The sequence below is a fragment of the Rhipicephalus sanguineus genome, chromosome 1 (genome assembly GCF_013339695.2).
Source record: "Rhipicephalus sanguineus isolate Rsan-2018 chromosome 1, BIME_Rsan_1.4, whole genome shotgun sequence".
NCBI classification, from domain to species: Eukaryota; Metazoa; Arthropoda; class Arachnida; order Ixodida; family Ixodidae; genus Rhipicephalus; species Rhipicephalus sanguineus.
Window position 1 is genome coordinate 35,803,011 of NC_051176.1, and position 15,019 is coordinate 35,818,029.

At 43.4% G+C, this 15,019-nt stretch overlaps 1 protein-coding gene across 4 annotated transcripts in view; it reads left to right on the forward strand.

Moving 5' to 3' along the window:
• The window catches only part of LOC119390499 (choline transporter-like protein 4), a 154,335-nt gene that overhangs the window by 110,162 nt on the left and 29,154 nt on the right, over positions 1-15,019 (forward strand). For all 4 annotated transcript variants that reach the window (XM_037658127.2, XM_037658131.2, XM_037658109.2 and 1 more), the window contains 3 exons: positions 4,137-4,227; positions 5,838-6,073; positions 11,342-11,470. In XM_037658127.2, the coding sequence (XP_037514055.1) occupies positions 4,137-4,227; positions 5,838-6,073; positions 11,342-11,470 (456 nt within the window). The remainder of the gene's footprint in view (positions 1-4,136; positions 4,228-5,837; positions 6,074-11,341; positions 11,471-15,019) is intronic.

A 15,019-nucleotide genomic window follows, 5' to 3' on the forward strand; every position in this document is an offset into this window, starting at 1 on the left:
CCCCATTTCATACATAAGGTGCAGCGCTATGGAAGCTATGCAAGAAGTCCAATCAGCAAAAGGCATAACTTTGCAAAGCCCAGCTTTTATTATCTTGGATGCTTGTGCGAACAGCGCATGCAAGTCATCTCCACTGACTGCAAGCAAGAAGGAGACCTTCTGTAACAACATATTAATGTGGCTTATTTATTTGTAAGGCACAAAACATTTTCTACACAGCCTTAAAAAAAAAAGAGAAATCACATTGTGGGTGGTGAAAACATTGAACTGGTCATTGGTGCAAGTTCATCTACTGCAACAAGTCTTGCTAGCCTCTACAGCATTGCACGTGGGGCCTGAATATGAGGTGCACATTGTGTGGGTCTTTATTTATAGGTGCTGCCTCATGAGTTTCTTGCTGCTTGAGAGTTAGTAAAAAATATGCATAACTTTCAGACAAGAAAACCAGAGTGGAGATGTTTGAACAAAGCCAGGCACACTTGGCTGAATGAAAGAAGGGGAATGGATCGAGGGGCCCTTTGATAGACAACAGATAAAGAAGCCAAGGAAAGCATTAGAGGCATTATATGTAGTTTTAAATTTAAATCTAGTAATTATGGCATAAAGGGAAATGACTTGCCGGTGAAAACCAAACCCACGACTGTCAAATAATGCCTCTGATGATTTGCCAATAAAGCTGTGGCAGTGGCCAATCCCTCACCCCTCATGGAGCCACCATTCTGAATACCAGCAAAGAGCCAAGCAGCCATCTCAAGATGACATGAACTCGTTGTAGATCAGATAGGCCATCAACTACAGTATTGTACAACCAGACAAAAAAAAAACATGGCACTATTAGCAATGACCGATCTTTTTGTATGCGGAGGTGAACGTCCTGTGTGCAGAATGTACTAATGACAGTGATTCCACTCCTGCGCCAACTGCGCCAAAGTGCGCCAAATTGTATTTACTGCGCCATCCTGATAATATCGACGAAATTTGCGCCAAACTGCGCCAAAGTCTCGGGTTTGGGGGCGTCTATCACCGGCAATCGCACCGCCGGCGCGTCAGAACATGTGCAGCTCGATCTTGGGGCTGCCAATAAAGTCGCAATCATGGACCAAGAATTATTCCGCTGAATAAATGGCGCTCGCGCGTGCGTTCCGAGTAAGCCACGATGCCATGCACGGTGCCGACGCAGCTTCTGTTCTGCAAGTCGGCTTGACAGCAAAACGCGCTCTCCGCAGAGGCTCGTGACGTCTAGGCCTATCGGTAGCGAGAAAGTGCGACGGCGATTCATCGACGGACGTCGTCTGTTCCAGAAACGCTGCTGATAGCTCGTTTCAAGCGTCGCTCGGCACGTAAGGAAAGCAATGTCCAGTAATAACTACATGAGTGCCACTAAAATGTTTGTCACTTCTGTTTCTGGACATCGCGGAATGAAATCTGGGATCGCTCGCAGTATAGATATATGGGACAATATCGAATTTTCCTTGCTTCGCGTTTATGGAAGAGCACGCGAACGGTGGAAACGCGTTGAGACTTTTCCTCAGATATACTTTATCCATGGATCTTCATCCAGAACAGCTTTTTCGTAGTTCCGTCCGCCAGCACGTCCGAGTTTGTAATCACTCTGGGGTAAATACCCCCTAAAAGGCCCTGGCCTCTCGAGCTCACGTGCTAGGGTTCCAATTCGAATTTTTTGCTTGCTTTTTTAAAAATGTCATCTCATTAGTAAAATCATATCTCCTGGTCGGAGCAGCCGCAAATGCGCAGCTGTCAGTAGCGGGCCCGTCGCTGACGGCCCACAGTGATGCGGCTACGCCATGTTACACGTCCGCCCCTCGCTTTCGGGGGTCAATAGCTAACGGTTAAAAAAACTCAGTTTCGCTTAAGAGCGAAGCAATGAATGCGATACCAAAAAATTGTATTGTGAAACGAAGTAAGACTAGCAGCTAACTCTTTTGGATCCGACCTCGTGTAACTCAACAAAACGCTGGTTTAAGGGAATATGGCCCCTCCAGGAACCGAAGCGTTTTCTTGCTCTGAGTTCTCTAAACGCGAAGTAAGCGCGAAGTAGGGCGTTTCCTCTCTGTTTGATGAGCAATCGACGGCAGGCCCGCACGCGGGAAGACGTTATCTCATGCGCTGTCCGTGCGGCGGAGACAGACGGCCGGCTAGTTTAATCTCCGCTTCAGCCGCGTTCGTCGCCAGCGCTCGCGAGCTTTTACCCGGGGCTAGAATGCGCGTGGTGATGTTATTAATTTGGACTTTATACGGAAAATTACGGTAACGGCGACGGCAAAAATCCGCCGAGAGTGTCCATATAATTGCTATCGCAAGGGTCAATGTACGGGGCAGATTTTGCGCCCCCCCCCCCTCTTAGGTGATTAGGGGGGGGGGGTGCCTGTGCGCAGGCCTATGCTCCTGAGATGATTTTTTCCATGAGATTTGCAATGAATCGAAATATTTCTAGCCTTCATAAGAGCCCCATAATAACACTCAGGTGCTTGAATGTTAATGCAATATGCTTCTGTATTGCACTCCAGGATGTAAAATTCGCTGCTCCAAAGTGCTCCCAGATGCAAAATTATCTGCTCCAAAGTGCTCCAAGATGAAAACTTTGCTGCTCCAAAGTGCTCCAAAACTGAAATTTTGCTGCTTCAAAAATAGCTCCAAATCAGAAGTCCTCGGTAGCATCACTGTAATGAAAAAAAAAACATGTGCGTTTAAGTGCAAGGTGTGGTGTGCTTTCTAACACGTTGTTAATGCCATCTCATCATCGCCGTTGGGCGATCTTTATTTCCATTGCACGATGAAGGCCTCTCCGAGTGATCTCCAACCCAATCTGTCCTGCACTAGCTGATTTTAGCCATCTAGGATATTTCATATCTCTTAAAAGGGAAGGCTGCACTCGAAAAAATCTTAATTCTTAATACTGAGTTTAAGCATATTAGTATTGTGCTGGTTTCATGTGTGCAATTGTTGTTTCAGTACAATGTTGCCACCCACCCTTACTTCGTTTTGATGTGGTCGGGTGTTGTCCTTAGAAGCTGTTAGTACCGCTCGGCGCTGACCGCGCAACAACATTTGGGAAGCTTTGAGATTGTTTCAGGTTGTTCTGTTAAGATTACACACAGGACGCTACTAGTCTAGATTATGAGGGAGCATATGCGAGCACCAGCAATAACATTGGAAGGTTTGATGACTGATGTATAAAAGACAACACGTTCCTCCGATGATCAGATTACTGATGGCCGACGACTGGTCTCGTCGCTATCAGGGTACAGTGTGTATTGCGTGTGCTTATAGTTATCGTTTTCTGGGCACAAATTTGCCCAATAAAGAGTTTTCGTCTGTACCAGCTTGTGTTCTGCATACTCAACCATGACAACCATGTGAAAATGTGTAGTTTTTGAAATAGCAGACATTTCATGCGTCCTTAGCAAGATTTTTCTCGCCCAGAACTGAGCAAATTACTAATAAATCAGCACATCGCAATAATCTGGAATGAGAAGTTAATGCAGTAAGACATGTTTTAAACCCATCTGAACAAAAGTATGTTGAATATGCCTGAGAGAGATCTGAGCTTGACGTGGACTCACTTGTGAATGTTCATAACCTTCATTCATACGGGTTTCGAACATTCATTCTTGTGCTACTGCATACAGTTCTCGTTCCAAATTATTGTGATGTGCTGATTTATTAGTAAGTTTCTCATTATAGGAAAAATCTTGCCCAGAAAAAGGCACATGAAATGTTTCATTAATAATTATAAGTGACGTTTCATAAGTAATGAGTATTTTACAATCTACATATTGTATGAGAAAAAAGAATGGCACATTTGAAATGGGCACACACAGATATGTATACATAAACTCTGCCAGCTTCATCAAAATTGATCAAGAGCATCCTGCCCTTTTAGGGAAAAAGATATGCCTCCCTTACTGTATGACACTTGTTCCGCCAACCTCTCCAGTAGCCCCCTCTCTATTTCTTTGCTTTTTTTGCTCTTCCACTTTCGAGGTTGGGAAAAAGTGAGCAAAGTTTTGGCTGCTAAGGCAGGCTGCCCTGAAACCTTGGCTCAGGTGGCATTCCCTTTTCACCGATTCCTCACTGCTTGTTGTGCACTTGTATCCTTAACTGTGACTGCTCAGATACCTTGCCTCCAGTGGCACTGCTGAATTTAAGTACATGAACATGACTGATGGAAATAACAGCATGACTACACAAAGCTGCTCTGCAAAGGCAAGTGATTTTTCCTCTTGTTGAACAATTGAACCGAACAAGCGTTGAGCATGTGAATATGTTGGATAAGTGTTCAAGTTGGTGGCCAAGGTGCTCCTGACGCAAGTTGATCTGGAATAGTATTTGTCTTTGTGTTCAGCGCCCTCAATCACAAAATGAGAAACTTAAAATGTAAATATATGCTGGCTATTGTTGCAAAATCGCGTTATAATGACCTTTGGTTACTTATAAAATCTCTTCTTAAATGTGGTTACAGGAAAGCTAAATAAAGCAGTAGCACTGCAGCGTGATGAGGTATCATGTCTGCATTAAGCTTTATCCTCAAAAGGGTAGACGTTTAGCATTAAAAATGTGGCCTCAGATAGGTAACTAAATCTTGCTTTTAGGCACAATGAAGTGACCAGTAGGCAGAAACCATTCGGAAATCGCAAGATTATTCTGCACTGAATATAGCTAGGCAATTTTTTTTGGCATGGGCGTTTATTATGCACATCATCTCTATATAATCATCACCGGTATGGGCTGTGTGGTTATGAAATCTGAGGCAAGTCATGGGGTCTGAGAAAGAATGAAGGAATGGTGCCTGGGGTTCAGCGAAACTGTTCAGGAGCTGACAGACTTCTACTCTGCACATGCCTCGCATTTTCTATGCTGATTGTGGTGGGGCTGCTGCATTGTTATTACTTAAAAGGCATTTCAGGGCCCCTTTGAGGACACTTCATTTACCCAAAATTTGAACTGTAGGAAATTTGTTACTCCTAAATTTGCATCTACTGCAGTTATGCAGACATTCTTCCTCAAATTGTCTTCTCTTTCACTTCACTTGATGTTCCTCACCCCCTTTTAGGGATATTTAATGACATGGGGCTTAAAAATTGGTAAAGAAGTGGTTCGTGACTCATAAAAATGAAGATGGTCAGGTCGCGACAGTAAGGCAAGAAGAATGACTAGAGTCAGATACAACTTAAGAAGTTCTGAGAGGCTCCGCGTAAACGACTGAAGTGCGGCAGCAGATCGCTTCCGCGACTAAAGAAACAGTTCCGCTTATGCACTCGACAATATTCTCCGAAGGTGGGGTCACCGGCTGTCCGGCTCATGACGTCAGTCGGGAGTGTGTGCCCATTGGTGCAGGCCTGTGTGCATCTGCCTTTGAGGAGGAAATGCCGCGGACTTCTAAAGTTGTATCTGACTATAGGACATTATTGGTTACGTAATGCTAACGTGCAGAATGAATGAACAGCGTGGTTTTGTAAGTTGTTGACGAGGTGTACTTGATGGGAGTCCCATACTGTAAAGGCATAGTCTAGCTTCAACTGCATAAGAGGCCTGACACTTCTTTCAGCATGTAGAGGAGATGACATTTTAGGAATCCTGTTGTTTCTGTAAGCTGATGTTACATCAGTTACATGAATGCATGAAGGTCAGGGGACGGGTGCAGTAACGCCCAGGCGTGAATGTAGAGCAAGTTAGTGACTGAATACTGAGACACGAATATTATGGCTGCGTGACATTATTTTTACATTAATAATGTTTTCGGTCATTCAGAACTGCAGGGCAGCTCGATTAGCATGGTGCAGTGGATATGCTGACCAGTGTTTGCTATCTTACAGGACTTCAACAAGACACTGTCTCAGCTGCGGTGTCAGTTCACGCAGTATGTGGCCAACCAGCACCTGTCACGACTTCAGATCTACAACTTCATTGGCCTCATCTGGGGCATGTTCTTCATAGTGGGGCTGGGCCAGGTGGCTCTGGCTGCGGCCTTTGCCTCCTACTACTGGGCCTTCCGCAAGCCACAGGATGTGCCTTTCTTCGCTGTGCTTAATGGGCTCTGGATCACTGTCCGGTACGAGGCCCATAATGCCAATGTAATATGCTATCGTGCAAGCAAAATTCAAGGAAGTGGAGCAAGAAACAAAAGTAAAGGGCAATAAAACTATGGCTAAGGTCTAAAAAATATCGATTATACTGTCAAGGCAAAAGGACACAGTCGATCCCTGATATGTTGAAGATGACATAGTTTGTTGTGGCCTTAGCTTATCTGAAAACTGTGTGCAGTGTGGACATATTCCTGGTACTGCAAACTTACTGATCTCCACAGCTTTCTTTGATGTTCCGCTCGCTTATTTTATTGGTCATGTACAAGTGTTTAGGGGTGTAGGAGTTGTGAATTTTAGAACAGTCTAATACAAATTTAATAGTGATGACGCTGAATCGAATACAAATACTATTTGAATGCTGTTTGAATCAGTTTTGAATAATAATTGGCAGCCATTTTCAAAACTGCGCTAGAATTCCACTACATTCTACAGGGTGTCTTTTTTTTAGACAATACAGATTTTTTATAAAAATCCTATGACAGTAAGGCTCCTGTCGTTTTCGCTCATAAACTCCATGTCGAGGTGGAAATACTTTGCCGCTGTTAAAATGACGTTGACGTGACTAATTAACAAAAACTCATTAATTAACTTTTTAATTATCGACTTGAGAGCCGTTTATATCAGAAAGTTGTAGTGCGTGTCAATTTCCGGCATACCCAATTTTTAGAAATCACAAAGGTTGCATGTAGTTCGAAATATTCGTCATCGGATTTCAAGGGCATACCTGCCAACTCTCCCAAATTGTCCGGGAGACTCCCGAATTAGGACCTGATCTCCCAGTTGTGTGAATGTCATCTCGAATCTCCCGAAAAGTGGCCACCACAGCAGAGGCGGCTTTTTTTTTCTCTATTTTTTTTTAAATCATGCACGTACGTCAGCCTTACCTGCTGTGGCGGTGTTGCGGAAGAGCATTCGCCACCACACTTCTGTTTCATTGTAACCATATCGTAGAGTACCGCTGAGTACATTCTAGGCACTGCGCATCTGGGCGAAGGCTGGCCGCGAGAAGCGCTCGCCACCGTACCGAAAGAAGGCGAGGGAAAAGGTACAGTCTCAGCGGAAAAAGATTGCCAAAAGTGCACGGCGGCCGGAGCCGCGACGCTGCACGAGCGCTCCGATAACGAGACGGTGAGACTGTCGAGCGCATTCCATTTTCCAAAGGAGGGGTGGCCGGCAGACCGGCGGTAAGTAAGTGGCCCCCATTGTGTTTTGTACTCTCGATATCGGCGTGCTTGGGAGAAACAACGCCGCGTGTCGCAATCTTGCCGCTCCAGCCACCGTTCAGTTCATTTGCGGCAATCGTTTCCATTGAGCCTAGCCAGAACTTTTGCGGCTCCATCTTGGCCCCCGCATTTTGTACGCTACGCCGTCTGTTGTGGGGGTTGCGTGTGTTTCCAGAGTTCAGTTAGAAGGTCGATGATGGCGTCAAAATCAAAGTAGTACTTGCAAGTGTTTCTGGACTCATACACAGCTGGGTTTCCGTGCTTTGTGACTGTGCGGAAAGGTGACAAGTACGGATTCTGTACCACGTGCGCCTGTGAACTGCCTTGGTGCCTTCACAAGTAAAGAAGTTTGGTTCAAGCAGCTCAAAACAAACATCGTTACCTCTTTCTGATGTCAGTCTCCAGCCTCAGTAATTTCCGCTATGAAAAAAAAAAAAAAAACACCCCCCCACCCCCCACTGCGCTCTCTCCCGAATTTTCATGCTGTGAGGTTGGCAGGTATGCAAGGGAAAAATCAAAACTGCTTGGTTAAGGCGCGCACGAAGCGCAACAGTTCTGCTACGTCAGACCGGAACTACCAGTCACAAGGCAGCGACGAAGTTTGAGTGAAGGTGCGCCACGGCCGTATCTTTTCGTAAAAAGCTGCCAGTCATCTAACTTGTGCCCGCGAATAGCCTTACTTTCGAGCGTAGTGTTTGATGCTTATGCGTTTCTTTCGAATGGTGCACAAGAATATCACAATATCAACCTTTTCTTTGTCTAAGAAGCATAAAACTCGGGAAGCCACTACGGTGCTTCTTCTTGCAGACAGACAAAATAGTTATTCGCACCTCTTTGTAGTTTAAGAAAGAAACAGATGGGCACCATCTATCGCACACAGACATTAAGCTGTCTACTCGTGTATTTCAGAATGCTTGCCTATTTTTCTGACCAGATTCTGCTTCGGTGTGCCTTCATTCAAATTTCGTCACTTCCCTGTCACGTGTCATTCCGGTGTTCCACCGCGCTTTGTGTGCGCCGAGCACGGTCAGTTTCGATTTCGCCCTTGAAATTCAATGCTGGATATCTCAAACTACGTGCAACTTTTGTGATTTCTGAAAAATGGGTATGTCATGAATTATCATGCACATCAACTTCCCAATACAGTAAAAGCTCGTTAATTCGGATTTCTAGGGACCGCAAAAAATGTCCGAATTAACCGAATGTCCGAATTATCGAATGTCCGAAATAAACACAATAAATGCACGAGCTTTTTCAACATACCTTTACTTAACAAAGTAATCGCGGATGCTTGTCTGTTTTCGAGCAGATATTGGCGCGGACACAATTTTTCTGAGCCCTTCAAGGTGCTCAGCAGCTCGCATGATGTCTGCAGTGTGCGCAAAAGTTTCACCCGTCATCCACGCTTTTCGGTTGGCACGGTAATCCACGGGAAGATTGTTGATGTTCTTAAAGCAGCGTGGCTTTTGAACCTTTCCGATAACGAGAAGCGGCAAGCACTCTGTTCCCGTCACGTTGGGGGATAAAAGTACGGTTACTCGTTCCTTGCTTCTTGCCGCCGATTGAAGGATCCCCTTTCATCACTCTTCATCACTTCTTGTCGGGAGAGCCCATTATTCAGAGCACGCAAAATTTCTAGTTTGGTGGTGAAGTCCTTGGCCTCGTACTTGGGCCGCTTCGCCGGCGTTGCCATCGGCGGAGAGTGCGGTCACACGAGAAGTCCGCACAAAAGCACCAGCAACGATCAAGCTAAAGGCGCCGCTCCTCGATAAATCGGCGATCAACGATGCAGCACACCAACGGGAACAAAGCAACAAAACCCACACGCGAAAAAAGGCGTTCAACCAGTCTCAATCCAAGCCAAGTCGATAATTGATGTCCATGGCGATGCTGCGTTTGAGCTTCACTTTCGTTCCGAATTGTTCTTTTTTTCGTTTTCGAGCCTCGCCAGCGGCCCGAAAGTCGCCGAATTATCCGATTTGCGGTCAAATCTGTCCGAAATAACGAGCGCCCAGTCTCATAGAGTGATGCATATATTTACAGGGACCAGATGACGTGTCCGAATTAACCGATTTTCCGAATTAACGAGAGTCGAATTAACGAGCTTTTACTGTATAAAGAACCATACTCAAGGCCCGTGTACTTAGATTTAGGTGCACGTTAAAGAACCCCAGGTGGTCGAAATTTCCGGAGCCCTTCACTACGGCGTCTCTCATAATCATAGCTTGGTTTTGGAACGTTAAACCCCACATATTATAAAGAACCATACTCTAGTCAATAATTAAAAAGTTAATGAACGAGTTTTTGTTAATTAGTCACATCAATGTAATTTTAGCTGTGGGAAAGTATTTCCGCCTTGACATAGAGTTCATGTGCGAAAACAACTGGAGCCTCACTGTCATAGCTTTTTTTTATAAAAAATCTGAATTGTCTAAAAAAAACACTGTATATTTCAAACAAATATACACAAGCTTTAAGAAAGAAACATTGCAATTACTTTTGTCCAACAAAAATTACCACAGTTATAAGTGAGGTAAGTAGTGACTAGAGCCTTCCAAAATTATGTAACTATGGGTTGAAACATAGCTCTGACTGCAATGATCAAGGTGGCACTTTTTCACCACTGTTTCAATAAAACTGAGGCAGAAATTAAACAATGTTCACCTGATCACTGCACATACAGCTAAGTCTGTATTAAAAACAAATAAACCAGTTATCATAACATGGGCCTTGCAAATTGCCATAGTAGTGAGGCTTGTGCACTGCTGCAATGATAATTTTGCCATGAAAGTTGTGGGATGTGGTTGGTCCATATCTTAACTAATGTACAAACCTAATTATAACAGTCACATCTGCCACGAAAATAGCTTCGTTATATCCGAAAATTCGTTGTAAACGTTTATTTGTAACACTGCCTCTATGACAACATTCTTCATTTACTTTGTTATAACCGATAATTCGTTATATTCGTGTTTGTTATATCGAGGTTTGAATGTATGTACTTGAGTGGGGAGGAGGAGTGAGTTTTGATTAGGCCATTTGAGTGGTGGTCACGGAACCCAATCTAGGAACTACAAAAAATTTGGCCGTCAAATATCTCGAAGTTGGCCATCACATTCCTTAGAGACACTCTGTGAATGTCATCCACACGATCTTGTGGAATGCATATCAGACTGGGAGGCCTTTCATGCTCTTGAAACAACATGGTCCACCGTACTTTTGCCAATGATGAATGACTTCACATTGCTTTAGCTATTCATATTTGCAGTGAGGAAAGCTTAGACACACACCATGTAAATTTTTTCTATGTGGCACGTTGTAGGTTATGTCTTTTTTAGAAGTGTTTGCTGAACCATTGTTGCCTTGACTGTTCAGCTCTACTATGAGAAGCATAGTGACAGGGATGCGGTGCAGCATTCGTTAGACAGCATTGTTGTAATGACAGTTTGATGCACACACACAAAAGTACTGTGCTATTAGATGGAATTTTCTGTGGGTTGTGCGACTGCTCCATATAGACAACAATAAAGGTAAGAATTTAATGTCAGGGATTAACCATACAAAGGTGGTCAAATAAAAATTGAAGATGGGAAGCACTCTGAAACCAGAGGCAGCAGGTGCAATGTTTAGCATATTTTTAAGGCCTTGAGTGGCGCTTCCATGATGACGCGGTCACGGTGTCACAGATTGCCGAAACCTGTGATGCCATCCATTGACATGGTCGATGGGTTAAAGGTGGACTGATCTTGGAAGCTACAGTGGAGTGGGAGGAACATTGGCATTGACTGAGAACATCAGAGTAATTTAATGAGCCTTTCTCGTGCAGCGGCTCGTTATGTCTGGTCCCCATTGTATAACTTAATACCAAGTCTGCAGCAGGCCTTCATATGTTACAGGGAGTGCAACATGCTGCCGTTTTTTTTTGTGTGACAAATTTTCTTCGTGATCGTGAGCTTGTGAACAGTGTGATAGTAGGTGGCTTCCTTAAGTGACAACTCCCCCCCCTCTCAGGTACCACTTGGGATCGGTTGCATTTGGCTCCCTCATCCTGACCATAGTCCGTGTCATACGAATTGTGCTCGAGTACATTGACGAGAAACTCAAGAAGTATGACAATGAGTTCACCAGGTGCCTCATGAGGTGAGTTTGAAAAGTGCCTTTCTTGAGCTAGGTGGAATACAGAATTAGTGGGGAGGGAAAAACATTTTTTTTAAGTGTGCCCGAACCTTGTTAAAACGACCAAATGGGAGATAAGGAAATTATGCTTATAACTATCGAATCTATGTGTAGTAATAGTTTAATGTCTTGAATTGGGTCGATTGGTACATACGTACTGAATTTGAACGATGAAACAGAGCTAGAACAAGACGTGCCATGTTTGTGTCCTCTGGTCTTCGTCTTGTTCTGGCGCTGTTTCAGCGTTCATATTCAGTGTATAGTAATGGAATTTATTGCTAATATTTTTAAAATAAGTTAGAGAAACTGCATTTCATTAGGGTGTAGCACTTGCAGAGACTTGTAATGTCCCATTTGACATTATCAGAGGCACACTCTATGCACTTGGCATAGGAAAAGGCACTATCACTTGGAACTGCAGCAACAGGATGCAATGTTGTGTTCGCGTATAGCTTCTTGAATTTTTTTATTTCCAAATATTTAAAAATAGTTTTGGTAGGAGAACATTCTTGATGGTTGTTTTATTGTAGCATCTCATGTGTCATGAAAGAGCTGCAGGCAGAAGCTTGGTAGAAATGAACTGAAACGATTCCTCTGGCTCAGGCTTGTGGGAGATACACTCAAATGGAGCACACAGATAATGCTCGAATCATGCGAATTTATTAGTGAACAAGTAAAACCTCATTAATGTGTACCTGCTGGGAAAGCAGCATAACTAGGCATTAAAATGGTGGTAACCTGCATCTGCTAATGCACGCTGCTACTACTAAGGAAGAAAAGGAATGCCACAGCAAGGGCGGCGTAAAGTACCCACTATGAGGCCTTGTGTTTCTTTTTACCAAAGTGTGGAAGAAATTCTGGCTGTCTCGCGCAGTAGCGTACAGTGACGATGCTGAGGAGAATTTTAAAACTATGACAGGGACACACATAGTGGCAGAATGGGTGGATTGCAAAGCCACTCTGGCTGTCTTGGTCATTTTTCTTTACAGTCTCGATTATGAGCGTGATGCACTCAAGTCGGTGTGGTGCAGGACAGTAGCCCTGCTTGATAATTTTGCATTTGTTGTTGGAGTGGTCTGTCTCCCAGTAAGCTCAGATATTAGCGCAGAGCATTCATTATATGAAATTCTTTTCGAGGCGTCAGCTGAGGTGTCATCTCGTGGAGATGATCTTAATCTGCCTGGCTTATCTTAGCCCAATGGTTCATGTGTGTATAAATTCTAATGGGCGCATGAACCAGGTAATGGAAGATATTGTGGGTAAATTTGATCGGGCACAGTGCGCTGTTTTGTCACTCGCTCTTGTTTTTAATGTGATCCTCATTCCGGGAATCAGTCACCATCTCGCTGTAGTGCTAGAAGAGAAGGAAACTTTGTGATGACTTGCCTGCTTTCTGAGGAGCATGATATGTAGTGTGATTTCAAGAAGCTGTTAAACAAACTAATATGTGTATGTTTCTCAAAAGTAATTTTTCATGGCTTCAAAATTGCAAACCACCATGGGTAACAGCATATGTACTGGAACCTATTATTATTAGTGAAAGAAAGAGGGCATTTAAGAAAAGTCAATCGGCTTCTCATTTTGAAAAATAGCCATGATTAGTAGCCATGAACATGGCATTATTGAAATTGGAGGCAAAGCACTATAGTCTAAACCGCTTATAGCTAGGGGTATGCGAATAGTGAAATTAGAACCGAATTGAATATGAATCGAATGGTGATCATACCGGATTGAATACGAATCGAATACTATTTGAATAGTTTTCTTATGGCAAGGCAACCATTTCATGACATGCCTAGAATTCTACAACTTTTACTTGAAACAAATATCCACAAGCTTCAACAAAAGAACATTACCATTACTTTTAACCGAAAAGAGATATCACAATTATATAAACTGAGGTAAGCTCGTTTACAGTAGTGACTATAGCCTTCAATGTATTTTTTCACTGTAGGATGAATACAGCGCAGTTACTTCAGTATTTGAGGTGGTACTTTTTCGCCAGCTTTTAAATAATGCTTAGGCCTAAAAGTTAAATAATGTTTGATGAATGACCATCATGAATCTCGTGATAATGATAGTAGATTTAGGACACATTCGCTTTGGCGACACTGGAGTTTAAAGCAGCAACTGCTTCATCCAGTGGTGAGTAAAGCTTCAATAGTCCCGTAAAAGCTTGAACTGCATGCATCTTGGCAGTTGACTAACTAAAAAAAGAAAAATGATCCTTCACTCATCCAACGTGTTGCTCCTTTGGGGTTTTCCCGTTGGTGCTAATTATTTGAAAAGTATTGGAAACATATTCGGGAATACCAATATGCATTATTCGATTTGTTATTTGAAATTTGCAAATGTATTTGCACACCCCTGCTTATAAGTCCCTGAAGTTGTGAATATCTGTGCTGTAAGCGGTAGCGGGTTCTAACCACAACACCCTTTTGCAAAGGCTGCACGAATGCAAAACATGTTGAGCCAGCAGCCGTACATATCAGAGAATAGATGCATGTGGCCGGGACCTCCCTTTCCAAATGGGGAACAATTAAGTCGGAGAACCTGCGTTGCCGACGAAATGAATGCAGAAAAAAAAAAAGAAAGCTAAAAAAAAAAAGCGCTATCATGGAAAGTCTCCGACTAACTTTCCACACCTCCTCGATTATGCAGACTTCTCTGCATTGAACCACACGACACAAAAACAATGTCAGACGGCAACCAGAATAACGCACAATGTGCAATACATTCTCAGGCACGTGCGCGATGTCCAAAACATGGCAACCACGAGCCATCCAATGTTGCAGCTACCGCGAAGAGTTTAGTTGACTCAGTAACAGAACGCAACCTTCACAGCTGCTACCGACCAGGTGGCTGGCACTCATTAGGCATAGCCTGTGCGTTGGCGTGCTTTTGTGGGAAGCTTGCCTAAACATAGAGATTCTTTTAAATCATCAAGTCTTTTGTGATTTGGGAGAGTTTGCTTGCTGCTTGCCTTAGTGCTCTACCTCCAGCTTGAATGCTTGCATCAGAAATCAATCTAGTTCCAGTGATGTTCATTCCCTCTGTATCATTATTTCCTTCTTTATCTAAAGCATCACATTTATTCACGAGGGCAGTCTTAAATTTAGCTGTTCTTATTCTGACTACTTCTAAGTTGGCTCGTTTTTTAGAGGTTAATTTTGCTCTTGATCTCCTCAGGTTGAGGCTATTCTTGCCTTCACTAACCTATGATCGCTGCATTTTACCTTATCCGCTACGTCTGTGTCATGTATTATGTGTTGTTTATTGTGCAATATAAAATCCTTTTCGTTCTTTGTTTGTCTGTTAGGGCTTTTCTATGTGCACTTCTTATTTCTATGCTTTCGGAAGAAGGTGTCCATTATGCAGAGTCTGTTTCGTTCTGCAAAGTGGGGCATGTGCAAGTTTCTCGTAATGGGGAGTTGGAATAAAGAGAATTAAACGGTAACTTGAATGAATAGTGACACTTGTTTTTGTTTTCGTTGTGAACAAGTTTCACTGGCT